Consider the following 16,943-nt stretch of genomic DNA (forward strand, 5'->3'; position numbering starts at 1 on the left):
AGTGACAGCTTGCTGCACAGTGTAGTCTTCTGGGCCCCCACCCAGCCAATCACCATTAGACAATGAGGGTGGGGTTCTGAAGACCATGGGGGAAATCCTGTCCATTAACTTTCCCCCCTCAACAGATGTTAACAATTTCTGGTGTTCAGTTTGCCTATTTGATCTTTCTATATGCATTTATGGGACATGGGCATTGCTGGTTGGCCAGCATTTATTGCCCAGCTCTTGTTGCCCTTGAATTGAGTGCCTTGCTAGGCCATCCCAAGAGGGTGGTTGACAGTCAACCATAGTCACATGTAGGCCAGACCAGGCAAAGATGACAGATTTCCTTCCTTAAAGGACATTAGTAAACTAGATGGGTTTTCTGACAATCGACTGGTTTCATGGTCATCAGTAGATCCTTGAGTTCAATTTTTTTATTGAATTCAAATCCCACCAAGGATTTGAACCCCCAGAACATTAGCTGAGTTTCTGGATTAATAATCCAGTGATAAGACCACTTGGTCATCACCTCAGTGGAAACTGAACTTGCATGTTCCTTTCAAATCCTCCATATCCCAAAATGTTTTTCAAACTACTTTTTTGCAGATGTGGTTACTGTTTTCTAATGCAGCACAAAACTAGGTCCCACAAACAGCTACAAAATGATGACCTGGAAACGTTTTCGTAATGCTGGTGTGAGCCAAATCTGCAGGAAATATCCCTGGTGATTCAAATAGTGATGAAATCTTTATAACAGTGGGGAGTTGGAGCACAAGTCTGACCACACCTCTTAACTGCAACAAAAGGATACAGCGGATATAGTGAAACATCACGGGTCTCCAACAGTGCCAAATACAATTTGTCACTGAGCCAGAGAAGGCCAAGTGACCAAAAGCTTGCTCTGTGGTACGTTTTTAAGGAACCTCTTGGCAGAGGTTTTGAGCAAATTTTGGAGCTCAGGACTAAGGCAGCTGAAGGTACAGCTGCCAAAATCGTGGCATATGAGATTCTGCTTTTTAACTGTCTTTTCAAATAGAATGTTTTTCACTCTGTTCTACATGACCGAGTGCAAGTTTGCTTCTAATAAATTTCTAGAAAGCCATGATCTTAATTACTTGTGCAGCTTGGAAATATGAAATATTTCACAATGAAAAGGCCATTGAAGCTAGAGAATAGATTCCTCCTTTATTAGAAGTACCTTCCACTTTATTTTGTTGCAAAGACAAAGGGACTTGCAGCTCCAAAGGGAGTATAGCCAAAGCATTTAATTGATAGGCCCTAAAATGCCTGGTTTCAAGTTCTCTTCTCCATTTTGTTCTGTGCTATGTTAACTTAGCAATAAGATTAGCATTATAAATCCTGTTCCCTGGGACAGGAAAAGAACAATATTGGGATGCAGTTTCTCTGCACTCTTCAATGGACTAGTGGTGTTCTCTATTAGAATGCATACACCATTGAGACAACTGTTACCCACAGAATTGCTATATTTGAATCCCTAGTGCAGAAGAGGTCATTCAGCCCTTGGAGTCTGCACCAATACTCCAACCTATCTTACTCAGGCCCTCTTCCTGTGCTCTATCTCTGTAAACCCACTTGTTTACCAAGACCAATCCATTTAACTTGCACCTTGTTGGATTGTGGGAGGAAACCTGTGCAGCCACAGGGAGAACATGCAAACTTTACAAAGTCACCCATGGCTGGAATTGAACCTGAGTCCCTAGAACTGCAAGGCTAACCATTATGCTGCCCTGGATTAAAGGAAAAGAACAGAATGTGGAGCCAACCTGTCTGTGTGGGTTTCCACCCACAATTTGAAATGTGCACTAGTTAGCTGCATTGACCCAAACAGGTGTCAGTGTGGTGACTAGGGGAATTTCACAGTAACTTCATTGCAGTGTTGATGTAAACCTTACTTGTGGCACTAATAAATGAGCTTTACTTCGAGGTTTCTTTTAAAAAAAACCTTCATGATGGCTGGAAAGAAACCTTTTTTTCATAAGTGTATGATGATACATGGATGTTGCAGCTTCCCAAATACTTTGTATCCTTTTGATGCAACTGGATAACACTGGGATTATTGCTGGTTTAGAGTGTTCAGTCATGAAGTCCTTTGACCTCTCTCTGGAAGGAGTGTTCCATTAAGATGAGATTGCTGTGGGAATTGTTTACCATTTATTAAATATAGTTTAGCTAGCAGTTTCTGTGTGCATCTGTGCAACTTAAGATCAAACTTTGAAACAAATGTCTTAAGGACAGACTTGATGGCTTTAACTTTCCTTTTTAGAAGGTTGGTGGTATTTGTTATAATGGATTTCTGATATGTTGGAATGTTTTTTGAGTTAAGCAGATTCTTGGGTGTGTGCCATTAAGGAAAAACACTGCAGTCTTTCCTGAACAAATGACTGTTCCAGAAGGCAGTTCAAGGCCATGCTAAACAGATAGTTTTCAGTACAATTAGAAAAGCATGGAAAATAATTGCTTGGCAGATCTTTGTATGGGTGGGAGGGGGTTTGAGCAGAGAGTTCAGCTATTTCCTTCATGTATTCAAGTGGTAATATTTTTTATCCGTTAGTGATAGTGTCTGAGGGAAGAAAAAAGTGACTCTTTATATACTGCCTTTTGATAATATCAGTCTAAAATGCCTTTTTTAAAGTTTCTTTATTAGTGACACAAATACATTTAGACTACAATGAAGCTACGGTGATATTCTCCTAGTCACCACTTCCAGCACCTGTTCAGATTGTGGATGAAAACAAACGCAAGAATGGAGAGCAAACTCCACACTGACAGTGACCCAAGCCTAAAATTAACACTGCAATGAAGCTACTCTGAAAATCCCCTAGCCAATAAAGTTAGTGCCAACACTGTTTTTACCATAGTGCTCTGTAGGTGTTCAATTATAGCACTTCCAATCCATATTGAAAATGTATCCCAAACAATTTCACTTCCAACTTCTCCAGAATGGTGGCACAGTGGTTTGCACTGCTGCCTCAGAGCACCAGGAACTCTGGTTCAGTTCCAGCCTCGGGTCACTGTCTGTGTGGAGTTTGTACGTTGTGTCTGTATGGGTTTCCTCTGGGTGTTCGGGTTACCTCCCGCAGTCCAAAGATGTGCGGGTTAGGTGGATTGGTCATGTTAAATTTGCCCCTCAGCGTCAGGGAGGTTTGCAGGATAGGGCCTGGGTGGGATAGTAGTCAGTGCAGACTTGATGGGCCATATGGCAGCCTCCTGCTCTGCAGGGATTGTGATTCTAACTGCCAGTTAAATTAGATAATCTTTGTCAATGAAATGAGAATTACTAACTGCTCAACACTTCATGGTAATTGCAGTATCTGAATGCAGTCTTGTGTATTTGGTCTTTTAGTTACAGTAAATCCTCCCCAGGATAATTTATGAAAACCAATATAATTTTCAAGTCTCTTTATTTCCAAGCTTTATTTCTAAGCCTGTCCTCTGCCAGTTCTCCCCTCTATCTATGACATGACCTAATTTATTATCCATGATGATGATGCTTGTTAGGTCAATCACTTAAAACCTAATAGTAAAATCATTTCAGACAAAATTTTGATTTTATTGGTCAAATTAATGTTTACATGCTAATCAGGCTGAATTTGCTCAAGCTTTCACATGTGGTTTGCTTAATCTACTGCTTAAAATCTAATTATGATTGGTTCCAGCTTCAGTGTACTGTTCTGTTTAATATATATGCCATTCCTATTTACGCAAACTTGTGCTTTTTTTTCAACTTTCTATATTTCTACAAACACCAACTGTTTTTTCTCATTATGGTTAATGTCTTGCCACTATCAAGTGAGACTTGGGCAGATTTGACTAACTTGTTGTCATGGCATTGTGTAAAGTTGTAAATAAGTGTGCTTCTTTTAGCCTGCACTTGGCAAGAATGTGGTTTCAATTTTGACCCTATTTTTCAATAACCTCACTGATTCCAACTGAAGCCCTTGACAAAAGGCATTTTCAGTTTGAAGTAATCGGCCAAACTATACTATGCTGAATAACCTTTCTTAAATCTACAAAAGAAATAGACTTGTTTATTTTTCCCATGTCGCTCCCTGCTTTACCACTACAGACAGGGAGGGGGAAGGGTTGGTGGGAGGTTTCAGTACTGATGTTCCAAAAGATTCCTTTCTGCCTACTAACACTGAAATCCTTCATTAATAAATCTCTGCATTGCTGTAAACATCAAATCATCACAACTGTTGGGACTTTATTCTAATTGTATTGTGAATAGGCTGTGCCAAACTTTTTTAAAGAGTAAATTTTTGTAGGTGGCAGAAAGTTGAGTCAGAATGCACAAAGTAGTAATTCCTTGTCATTGTTGAATTTGCTTGTAACCTTGTGTTGCAACACCGGTCAAGGACTAACGCAAGCTCTGCAGTTATGCAGGGAAAATGATTTGGAGCTCCATTCTGAGAAATGGGAACATTCTGATGCCTAACATGCTTTTGTGCAAAGAGACAGTTTTAATCCACTCAGGTATGCTCATCATTTGTGTCCACCAACACAAGTTAGGTCATTACTGATGTATTTTTTTTTTCTTGTGTGGTTTGTTTGCAGGTGGTGTGGGTACTGCTGCCATACAACTGTGTAAAATAGTTAAAGATGTGACCATCTTTGGCACTGCCTTGGCATCTAAACACGAAATCCTCAAAGAAAATGGTGTGACTCATCCCATTGACTACTCCACCTTGGATTATGCTGAAGAAGTTAGGAAGATTTCTCCCAATGGTAATGGGGTGAAAAGAGAAGCAAAATTAATTAATTTCAATGGCCGGAAGGTTCACTGGTTTGAATATCCTTCATGTCTTGTTTATCTTCACAGATGGGCTATTAAATGAAACATTGGGTGGAATAATGGCTCTAATCTTGCAGGGAATGTGCATGGCGTAGCATTTGAAATTTACAGTTTTGACGATCAGATCTTCTCACTATTTAAGTGCTGGTCTGCATCATTCCACGCTTTATCTCACTCAAGTGTTAACTGTAATTTCGTCAACTCTGGTCACGTAACTGCTGAGATTTCATCATTTGTAACTTCTTTCTCCTTTGTTTTAAGGTATTGACATCGTTTTGGATCCCCTGGGAGGAGGTGACACGACTAAAGGCTTTAATTTGCTTAAGCCAATGGGAAAAATTGTATTATATGGTAAATAACATTATTTGTAGTGGTTGACTGGTGCATTGGAAGAAATGTTCTAATCACTGTAGCAACATCATAAACAATTTTTTTTAATGAAATAGTTGACATTGACAAATGTTGTGCATGTAGCATTTTGTTCTTGTTCTGTAACATGTTGCCCTGAAGGTGGTGGTGACTTTCTCCTTAATCCACTTTAGCTCTTGTGATGACTGGTTTCAGGGAATTAAAGAATTTTGACTTGAGTCACTTACCATTTAAAGACACAAGGACTGATTAGGGACAGCATGGCTTTGAGTGGAAAAATCATATCTCAAATTTGATTGAGTTTTTTAAGGGGTAACCAAGAAGGTAGATGAGGGCAGTGCAGTTGATGTTGTCTATATGGACTTTAGTAAGGCCTTTGACAAGGTACCACAAGGTAGGCTGTTGCATAAGGTTAAATCTCTCGGAATCCAGAGTGAGGTGGCCAAATGGATACAAAATTGGCTTGATGACAGAAGCCAAGATTGGTTGCAGAGTTTTTTCAAACTGGAGCCCTGTGACCAGCAGTGTGCCTCAGGGATCAGTGCTGGGTCCACTGTTATTTATATTAATGATTTGGATGAGAATATAGGAGGCATGGTTAGTAAGTTTGCAGATGACACCAAGATTGGTGGCATAGTGGACAGTGAAGGTTTTTGGATTGCAACAGGATCTTGATCCATTGAGCTAGTGGATTGATGAATATCAGATGGAGTTTAATTTTAGATTAATGCAAGGTGATGCATTTTGGTAGATTGAACCAGGACAGGACTTACTCAGTTAATGGTAGCGCACTGGGGAGAGTTACAGAACAGAGATTGAGGGATACATGTTCATAGCTCCTTAAGTGGAGTGGTGAAGAAGGCATCAGCATGCTTGGTTTCATCAGTAAAAACATTGAAAACGGGAGTTGGGAGTCTTGTTTAAGTTGTACAAGACATTGGTTAGGCCACACTTGGAATACTGTGTACAGTTCTGGTCACCCTATAATTGGGTATTAAATTGGAGTGCAGAAAAGATGTACTAGAATGCCATTGGGACTTGATGATGGTTTGAGTTATAAGAGGCTGGATAGACAGACTCGGGAGCATAGAAGGTGAGGGGTGATCTTGTAGAGGTCTATAAAATAATGAGGGGCACAGATCAGCTAGATGGTCATATCTTTTCCCAAGGAAGAGGAGCCTAAAACTAGAGGGCATAGGTTTAAGGTGAAAGGGGAGAGATACAGAAGTGTCCAGAGAGGCAATTTTTTCTCTCTCAGTGGCATGTCTGGAACAATCTGCCAGAGGTGGTAGAGGGGGGTGCAATTTTGTCTATTTAAAAAGCATTTAGACAGGTATATGGGTAAGGTGTGTATAGCGGGACATAGGCAATTGGAACGAAGAGGTTTTTAAACAAAAAGGGCAGCATGGACAAGTTGGGCTGACGGGCCTGTTTCCATGTTGTAAACCTGAGTCTGAGTGTTATGTCTGTATTGGGATGGTGAGAGATTTTGGAGTTGAAGATTTGTTGTAATTTATTCTGGGATATGACAAGCTAATTGTTTGCCTGTTTACTGGCTCTGAATGTTTTGGAGCCAGTTGTGTCCACTGGATGACAGTGGTTAAGACTACTGCCTCAGTGTGAGGGACCCAGGTTCAATTCCTGGCTTGGGTCACTGTCTCTGCTGAGTCTGCATGTTCCCCTTGTGTCTGTTGGTTTCCTCCGGGTGCTCTGATTTCCTAAAAGACGTGCTGGTTAAGTGCTTTGGCCATGCTAAATTCTTCCTTGGTGTACTTGAGTGTAGCAGCTAGATTTTCACAGCAACTTCATTAGTGTTAATGTAAGCCTACTTGTGACACTAAAACTAATTGGAGTCAAGTGTAGGGCAAACTGAATTGGAATGGCTGATTACCATCCCTGATTGGTTGGATTGTTAATGACAATCCTGTATCTTCATGGTTACAGATTTAGTGAATTAAAATTTCACAGGGTTCAGTGATGAAGATTTAAACTTGTGGCCTCTGTACTAATTCAAGACAATAGTCATTAAGCCATCATATCTGGAGGTTCCTATATTTGAGTCAAGATTTTAGGAATGTAAATTATAAACAAAGCTTTGCAGCAGCACAAGATTCATATAGGTGTATTTAAATCTATTTTGTGTACCAATATTGAGGTTTTTACATTATTCTCAGTAGTCAAGTATTGATTTTCTTAACATTCTTAGCCTATTTTGCAGATTACTAGCAAACTGTAGTCTAATACCATGCTAGCTAGTATAATTAAACCCTGGTAAAAGATTTGAAAAGTTGTTTTATTGATGATGGGCATTGCTGACTTTATTAAAGCAACTTGTGAAATGAGCATGTCCACAAGGAATTAACCCAATTTAGTGAACTTTATAGAAGCTCTTGGACAAATATTGTTTGATTTCCATCTCTTGGCTTTGATTTTTTTGTTTTTTCAATTGAATGGACTATGACTTCTAATGTACAAAACTTCATAACTAGAGCAGGCAATTCAACGCCTTGAGCCTGCTCCATTATTCAATAGAATCATAGCTGACCTTGTCTCAGCCGTTCTTACTGGTTCTCCATAACCCTTTAACCCATTGCTCATTAAAAATCTGTCCCATCTCTGCAGTTGCTCAATATCCTGACACCCACTGCACTCGGATAGTGAATTCCACAAATTCAAGATTCTTTGAGAAGTAATTTGTCCTCATTTCAGTTTTAAATCTGCTACGCCTTATCCTAAACTGTTGGCCCAAAAGAGGAAATGCTGTCACTACATCTATGCTGTCTGTCTCCTTTTAGTATATTTTATTCCTCAACAAATCTCCTTATTCTTCTAAATGTTAAAGTATAGGCCTAAACTATTCAATTCTCTTCACATAACAAACCCTTCATCCCCAATCGACCTCCAGTGCAACCACATTGCTCCTCAAGGGAGCCCATTCTTCAGGTGGACCTGCATAGTTGCAGCAACACCTCCTACTTTTATACTCTCTTCCTTTTGCTATAATACCAAAACTCTATTTGCCTTCCTATTGCCTGCATACCAGTTTTTCTGTGAGAACTCTGAAGTTTCTCTCCAATTGGGTAATTTTACCTTTCTATTTTTCCGCCCTCTTACTTATCCACGTTTGAACTCCATCGGCCAAATTTTGGCCCACTCACCCTACCTATCCACTTGTAAAATTGCTTATTTCTTCATTGCAGCTTAACTACCTCACCTATTTTAGTGTCATCTGCTATACAATGTTTTCCAAACTTGGAACAGTGTATGGATTTGAAGCACAAACCAAATTTTTAATCCTGTCAGAATTTTATAAGTTTGTCTGTGAAAGTATGAAAATCTATTGACTTTAAACAACGATATATCCCTCCTATTTGAGTTGACTATAATGCAGATTGTTACAATCATACTGTCACGCCAGTATCTCCTAATGTGTTATCAGACGAATCCTATCAGTTTGCACCATTTTGTTCAAAGAATTGTGGGAAATGTTTCTAACCATTGAACAGCTGCAGATTGCGTAGTTGGATTTTCCTTTTTTTTAAAAGTCAGTGGGCACTTCCCTAGCTGAATGCTAATGGCTTCAAGGAAATTGAACACTTGGGCCTATCTATAGTATCATCTCAGTGAGCAAAAATCCTAAACAGGTCTGACTAAACCTGACTTTTTCTCAAGTTGCTTCCTAGTGGCATGGTAGCACAGTGGACAGCACTGCTGCTTCACAGCTCCAGGGACCTGGGTTCAATTCCTGGCTCGGGTCAGTGTCTGTGTGGAGTTTGCACATTCTCCTCGTGTCTGTGTGGGTTTCCTTCAGGTGCTCTGGTTTCCTCCCACAGTCCAAAGATGTGTGGGTTAGGTTGATTGGCCATGCTAAAATTGGCCTTTAGTGTCCTGAGATGAGTAGGTTAGAGGGATTAGTGGGTGAATATAAGAATGTAAGAACATAAGAAATAGGAGCAGGAGTAGGCCATCTAGCCCTTCGAGCCTGCCCTGCCATTCAGTAAGATCATGGCTGATCTGAAGTGGCTCAGTTCCACTTTCCTGCTTTCTCCCCATAACCCTTAATTCTCTTGCCTACCAAAAACCTAACTACCCGCGTCTTAAATATATTTAGCGAGGTAGCCTCCACCACTTCAACAGGCAGAGAATTCCAGAGATTCACCACCCTTTGAGTGAAGAAGTTCGTCCTCAACTCTGTTCTAAACTGCCCCCCCCCCCCCCCCCCCCCCCCCCCCCCTTATCTTGAGGCTGTGCCCTCTAGTCCTGCTGTCCTTTCTGAGCAGGAAGAACCTCTCCACCTCTACCCTATCCATCCCTTTCATCTTATACGTCTCAGTAAGATCCCCCCTCATCCTTCTAAACTCTAACGAGTACAAGCCCAGTCTATTCAGCCTCTCTTCATAGCTTAACCACCTCAACTCCGGTATCAGCCTAGTGAATCTCCTCTGCACTTCCTCCAAGGCCAAAATATTCTTGCGCAAGTGCGGCGACCAAAACTGCACACAGTACTCCAGCTGTGGCCTCACCAGTGCCCTGTACAGTTGCAGCAAGACCTCCCTACTTTTATATTCAATCCCCCTCGCTATGAAGGCCAGCATCCCACTTGCCTTCCTGACCACCTGCTGCACCTGTAGGCTGGGTTTTTGCAACTTGTGCACCAAGATCCCCAGGTCCCTCTGCACCGTAGCATGCTGCAGCTTTTCGCCCTGTAAGTAGTAGTCCTTCCTACTATTATTCCTGCCAAAGTGGATAACCTCACACTTGCCAACATTGTATTCCATCTGCCAGGTCCTCGCCCACTTGTTCAGCCTATCTAGATCCCTCTGCAGACTTTCTACACCCTCAGCACAGTTTGCTGTTCCACTTATCTTTGTGTCATCAGCAAATTTCGACACCTTACACTCAGCTCCCTCCTCCAGATCATCTATATAAATGGTAAATAGCTGAGGCCCCAGCACCGATCCCTGGGGCACTCCACTAGTCACCAACCACCAATCTGAATAGCACCCATTGACACCCAGATATGTAGGGTTATGGGGTAGGGCCAGGGTGAGATTGTAGTTGGTGCAGACTTGATGTGCCAAATGGCTGTTTTCTGCACTGTAGGGGTTTCTGTGTAGCCACAGATAAACAGTAATGACTTGTGGTGCAGAGAAAGCAGCAGCCTGACTAGTTTCCTACTCTTGCCTCAGTGCAATATGTCTTGGATTTTTCTTCCTAATGTTTGGGACTGAGACATTTTTCAATCTTAAGATTCAGATGATACCCATTTTGTTTTGTGGGAGCTGTAATCATTTCAGTGTGTTGTTAATTTTACCGTTGTCTTTCTGTGCCTCTTTGCACTGTTTGCTGATTCTGACTGTGGGTATTAATGTAAATACCAAATGAAGATAACCACACAAATTGAACTTTAAACAAAAGTTTGGCTAATTAATCCTCCAGTAGCAGAGCCTGTTACTGGGCCTCTCCTAACTGCCCTGAGTTGAGCTGTAAATCCCTGGGATAGATTGTTTCCTCCTCCTTCTCCCCACCCCACTCCTCAGCAGCATTGTCTCCTTCCATCCTAAATGGGCTTTCCTTCATTGAATCTACCATTATAAATGTCGTATTCCTGTTTGTTTAAGCACTTGGCTACAGGAACTGGCTTTTTACATAGTGGGAGCAGCATTTCCTCGGGCTTCTACGTAGTTGCTGAGTTTTTATCAGCTGCACAGATCGTGCCTTTGCTATTGGCATTTTGAGTCAACGTAACCAGCAAAATCACTTCGTAGTGAAGATTCTTAGGAAAAGAGGGAGAATCTCCATGTCAGCTTGGGCCGATTGCAATGAGTAAATAAACCAACCTAGAATTTATACAGCACCTTTTTGTTTTTTAAATATGTAAAACACTTTAGTGCATTTTAAACAAAATTTGATACCAAGCTATCTTAAGCCAGATGCCCAAAAGCTTTGAGTGTCCTAAATGAGATAGCGAAGCAAGTACCTGAAGAGAGTTTGGGAAGCCCTGACAACTGCTTCCTCAGGCATGGCTGTCAGTGGTTAGATTGGTAACATTTCCAAGGGCAAATGACTGAATTTGGGATAGGAAGGGGTGAGAGCATGGAGGGCACAAAATGGAAATGTCAGTTTGTGTGAAGAAATGAGTGGGACTTTGTGGAAATTGGCACATTGGCCACAGTTTTGAATGACCATTTGTAGAATAAATGAAACAAAGTTGGCCACAAATGTGTTGGAATAATACCAGCCAGAGGTAACAAAGCATGTATGAAGGCTTTGGGAGTAGATGGGCAAGAGCAGGATAATGTTTTGAAGGTGGAAATAACTGATCTTGGTGATTTTGTTTTTTTTGATGTGATGGGAAGCTCATCTGAGAACTCCAAGATGGCAGGCAGTGTGGTTTAACCTCAGACAACTTCAGGGACAGTGATAGAGTTGGTAGTTGGAAAATAATTTGTGATGGGATGTGATATTGAAGTCTTCCATTTTGCTGATGTTCAACTGGAGGAAAATTCTAGAGGCCCAGCAAGTAAAGTATGGTTTGGTGACAATGGAGGTGAAGTTAAAGCTGGCTTTTGTCCATATGTGTAAAAATAGACCACGTAAGTCACCAAGGTTTGGTATCTAGACAAGGAAATGGAGAGCCAATCTTTGGGACACCAGATGTATCAGTAGTAAGGGAAACCATTGCAAGTGATTCATTGGTTACGACTATTAATTGGGCAAGGTTAGTAGATCTTGACAGTAGTGTTGCCCTGTCTTATGGTGATCAGGCCTCTATACTTGCCACAACTTTCCCTCTCTAGCTAGCTTTCCCTTTTAAAGAAGAATTTTGAAATTCAGCAAGTCTACCACAACCTATGCTCTAGTAAGCATCCATGTTACAATCTTGGAAAATTAAGCTTAGCCAGCCTTCCACACTGTGTGGTATTTGTCCAATTTGGTAGCTCAGCCCTGCTATTAGTGTTGTATTTTGTACAGGAGTAAGCTTCAGTGAAGTATTTTAAAAAAAAACAAATAGCATTGCTCTTTCTCTCTCTTCCCCTCACCCCTCAGCAATCTGTGGTAATAGGAAATACCTGGTGGAGATTAATTTGTACAGTGCCTTTGCACTGAAGCATTTTGCTAACAGAATTGGAACTGTATTGGGGAGGCAATGGTCTAGTGGTTTTATCACTACGCTATTAATCTAGAAAATGTGGAGACCTGGGTTTGAATCCCACCATGGCAGGTAGTGGAATTTGAATTCAATAACAAAAATCTGGAATTAAAAGTCTACTGATGACCATTGTCAGGAAAAACCCATTTGGTTCACTGATGCCCTTTAGGGAAGAAACCTGGCCTACATGTGACTCCAAATGTGGTTGACTGTGTCCCTCAGGCAACTAGGGATGGGCAATAAAGGCTGGCCAGCCCATGTCCTATGAGTTTAAAAAAAAAACCAAATAGGAATCCATTTGTTCAGAGCAAAGTCCTGCAGACATTTGGATAAAGGGCCTGTTAATGTTTTAATTTGGACCTGGATACTAGCTTATGCTGAACAGGGCCATGCATTTATTTAACAGTTTTATAACGCCAGTACAGTAGTAATGAAAAACATCATGATGCTTTTTTTTTTGATAGCTGTGATCACACCAGGGCCAAAGTATAAGCTTAAATTGTCATGATTAAACAAAAGTAGTGTACTCTGTGGAAAAACTGCCAAGCTTAATGGATTGCTTACTAGTTTTCTCTGCAGTTTATGTGCAGGATGCTTTTGTTGCTGGGTAATGAGGGGGTGGGGGCTGGGGGGCGGTGGGGCGGGTGGTGAAACGTTAAAGAATTGTATTTAGATCCACATTGTGAGAAGTGACAGGAAAAATGTGCACAGGAGAGTGGAAGCCTGCAGCTTGTGTTTGTACTTGTTACCTAATTCTTGCAGCGCGAAAGCTCTAAATCATTGAAGCTTTAGAGGAGAGGAAAGACATTGCGGCAAGTTATTGTTCCTTTTAAACTTTGTTCGGTGAAACACAAAAACAACTCCTGTAAAGCACTGTTCAGTGGGTATTTCCTGGCTGTATTTCAGTTGTATGTGATGTGACATGGAGCTCTTTTATTATATAACTAATTGAGCTTTTTAAAAAAATCTAGGTTACTTTAATTGTACGTCACAAACAACAATGCATTAGCTTTGAGAGGCTAGGCGATCTATTTTTGAAGGCACTGTGCTAGTGTGTAAAACACAAATGGTGGGAAGGCAGCGGCACAGTGATATTGTCAGTCGGCTAGTAACCAAAAGAGCAAATGCTGAAAAATCTCAGCAGGTCTGGCAGCAGCTGTAGGGTGAGAAAAGCTGACGTTTTGAGTCCAAATGAGCCTTTGTCAAAGCTGAGGTTTTTCCAGCACTTTCTCCTCTGGTTTCAGATTCCAGCATCTGCAATAATTTGCTTTTATCCAGTGGACCTGGGTTTGAATCCCACCAGATAGTGAAATTTGAATTCACTAAATATCTGGAATTAATGCCCATTGTCAAATGTTGTAAAAACTGCACTGGTTCAAATGCCCATTAATCAACTAATTTCCTTCCATTTTAAAGATGGAAATCTAACATTCTTGTCTGGTCTGGTACCATGCTCACTGCATGGTGGTTGACTTTTAACTGCCTTAGCAAGTCACTCTGTTCAGGGGTAATTTGGGTTGGGCAGTGATGCTCACACCCCAGGAATGATTCATTTTTAAAAAGATACAACTGCTGTTTTATTTTTGTCTTGTGTGAATTCATTTTAAATTTAATGAGGCTTTCAGATGTTCTAAACTGGCCAGATTCCTATCTGCTCTCATTCACTATTATGCCTCCTAGTTCAAAATGTCCCATCATAGTGCACGACCAGTGAATAATCTCCTTTGCTGGATCAGTAAGATTTTCTTGCCTTCTGGTGATCTGACACTGACATCTGTTTCACAGCACAGTCAGATTGGAATGTGACTTGCTTTCACTGGCTCCATTCTTGGCCGTTGTTCCCAGCACATTCTTCAGTTGGTGTATCATTATTCTTGCAGCTCAGTATCACTAATTCAATATTCTCTCAAATCTGCTTGAGATCCAGATTGGTTACATTAAAAACCGTGAACGCAAATGGATTTTTGGTAAGACTTCTTGAGCTTGAGATCCATGCATGGTATTTTTGATTGTTCAAGTTGTTAACTTCCATTGGATGATTGTGAGACTGGCCATATTGTGTGGAGAATTTTATTGCTGAAATATTGCATTCTTATTGTCAGGAAACAATTGATTTGAAACCAGGATTCTATTTTGTAAGCTGGACATCTGATTAAATTACGTAGGAAGTCATTTTAACATTGGTCAAAAGCAGTGGTCACTATTATAGACTTGACACTTGAGAAAAGAACAACATGGGGAGGGGGTCCTCGCTTTCGATTTGCCTCCTGGACTGAGGATCTTGGTCCATGCAGAGTGAATGAGCTTGGAGCAATTATTGACTGGTGTGGCGTGAAAATCTTCCTCAGCCTGCATGTGTCTCAGATGTATTGTGGGGCTTGGACTTCTTGTAACCTAAATTGCAGGTGTACCCAACATTTTATCAATCAGAGCAAATATTGCTGTTTCCCTCAAAGTTTATTTATTAGTCACAAGTAAGGCTTACATTAATGCTGCAATGAGTTACTGTGAAATACTGTGAAGTTGCCACACTCTGGCACCTGTTCAGGTCAAGGCACCTAACCAACACGTCTTTCAGACTGTGGGAGGAAACTGGAGCACCTGGAGGAAACCCATGCAAATGCAGAATGTCTGTGGAGTTTGCATGGTGACCCAAGCTGGGAATCGAACCCAGGTCCTTGGTGCTGAGGCAGCAGTGCTAACCACTGCACCACTGGTTGGAATTGTACATTATTTGGATATGCCCTTCTGAAATTTATTGGGATATACACTTTCCACTGATTTTGTTATCTTGCTTTTTCTGGCACCCTGGTTGATGTGTGGGTGGGAATTTCTGGTTGTGCGTGAAGTGACCTTTCACCAAGTCTGCTTTATAGTGTAGAGAAACAAACCACTTGGAGAAAGAAATGGGGTGAGATTTATCTTGTCCAAGTACTGACTTGCTTGCTTAATTCTAAACCTGGCCAAATTGAAGAGAAATTTCATGACCACCACATACTAATCTTTCTTTTTAATCAAGATAAAGCCATCCAAAGCTAAATGCTGTAAATACAAGTGAATGTGTGTTTTTGTTAAAGCAGCCCTTCAATGTTGATGACCCCATGCATTCACTTCACGATTAGCAACTCCTACAAGGTCCTGTGCAACTCATCTTTCTGACACTCGATGACGCACAGATGAGGTCAATGTTTATTCCCTTTTTCCTTGAAAAATAGTCAAAGAAATCGGATTGAACTTGCAGCCCTGACACTGCAGAGCATTCAGTATATTCCCATTACAGGCGAGTGAATCTAGTACTTGTAAAGAGCGGCATTTGTTCTTTGCTCATAAATATGAGGAGAATGGTATGGCAGAGGAGGAACAGAACAAGGTCCCTGACTTGCCCCCCACGCCTGAACATTGCTATTCTTGTACAGAGAACAGAAGAGCTGCTACATTACTGACTGGCTGGCTCTGAGTGGTTTATGTTGTATTGAAAATGTGCATGTTTACAAATCATTTTGTGCATGGCAAAAAAAAAGCAGTAACACTCTGCAAATGACAGTGTTGTTGTTAGCAGCTTGTGATGGGGTCTGGCCATTCCACCCTTCAGAGAGAATGTTGTGCCTAGATATCTTTCACTACCATCCCCCAAAATTCTAGGTGCTGAACAAGTGAGAAAGTGGGAGAGTTTCAGACTTGTTTTTTGTTTGGGCGAGTTTGAAAATGCAATCTTGTGACACATTTTTAGCCAGTGAGATTCTCACTGGGGCATTTGGGAGGGGAGGATGGAGCAGAGCCCATCTCTTCTCCATGCAGAGTGCTTGGAGCACCATTGCACAGGCATGCTGCTCTCTGTGCACTGGGAGATCTCCTGCCAATTGCTCCCTGTGCTAGTCCCCCCAACCCCACAGCTGATCATCCCTGTGGAGCTGATTATGCCAGCACAGCTGGGCAGATCGCTTTTGGTGCGAGACTGGTTCACACCCAATCGACTGGCACAGCGGGCCAGAAAGATCACGCCCCTGGATTTTACTAAATGTGGGAAACGCTGCAGACTGAAAAGAATTGGGTGAGGCCTTCTGGGGGGCTACCTTGTGTTGCATTAATTGTGCGTATTTCCTTTAGTTATTTAATGTCCTAATTGATTTCTTTTCCTAAATAGGTGCAGCGAATCTACTGACTGGACCAAAACGCAATCCATTAGCCATCGCTAAGATGTGGTGGAATAAGTTCAGTATTAATAGCCTGCAGTTGTTGCATTCCAACAAAGCTGTGTGTGGCTATCATCTGGGCCTCCTGGAGGTTGACCAGGTTAAAGATGCTATGACCAAGCTGCTTTCTCTGTACAAAGAAGGGAAAATCAAACCTAGAGTGGATTCTGTGTGGTCATTTGAGCAGGTAAGAAGCTTCATTAACATACTTGGTGCTGCCCATGAAGTTGGTAACATTACCTCATCCACATTCTGCCTTATTAATATTGGCATTTACTATCTTCCTGTGCTCTCTTCATTCTGGCATATATGCATGAGTACTAGGAGACTTTAAACCACAGGATCTTCCTGGGAATTGTATCCTTCATTTTGGTCAAATCTGTCCTTTTTTTATTTCTTCAACTTTCTGCTCCATAAAATCAATTTTTCCTTA

At 41.3% G+C, this 16,943-nt stretch overlaps 1 protein-coding gene across 1 annotated transcript in view; it reads left to right on the top strand.

Annotated features, from left to right (window-relative positions):
- vat1 (vesicle amine transport 1) overlaps nt 1-16,943 on the top strand; it is a 43,746-nt gene that overhangs the window by 9,863 nt on the left and 16,940 nt on the right. The window contains exons 3-5 of the mRNA XM_080213413.1: nt 4,558-4,728; nt 5,057-5,146; nt 16,462-16,697. Coding sequence (XP_080069539.1) covers nt 4,558-4,728; nt 5,057-5,146; nt 16,462-16,697 — 497 coding nt within the window. The remainder of the gene's footprint in view (nt 1-4,557; nt 4,729-5,056; nt 5,147-16,461; nt 16,698-16,943) is intronic.

This window comes from Carcharhinus amblyrhynchos, chromosome 27 (assembly GCF_965287045.1).
Source record: "Carcharhinus amblyrhynchos chromosome 27, sCarAmb.v2.hapA, whole genome shotgun sequence".
NCBI classification, from domain to species: domain Eukaryota; kingdom Metazoa; phylum Chordata; class Chondrichthyes; order Carcharhiniformes; family Carcharhinidae; genus Carcharhinus; species Carcharhinus amblyrhynchos.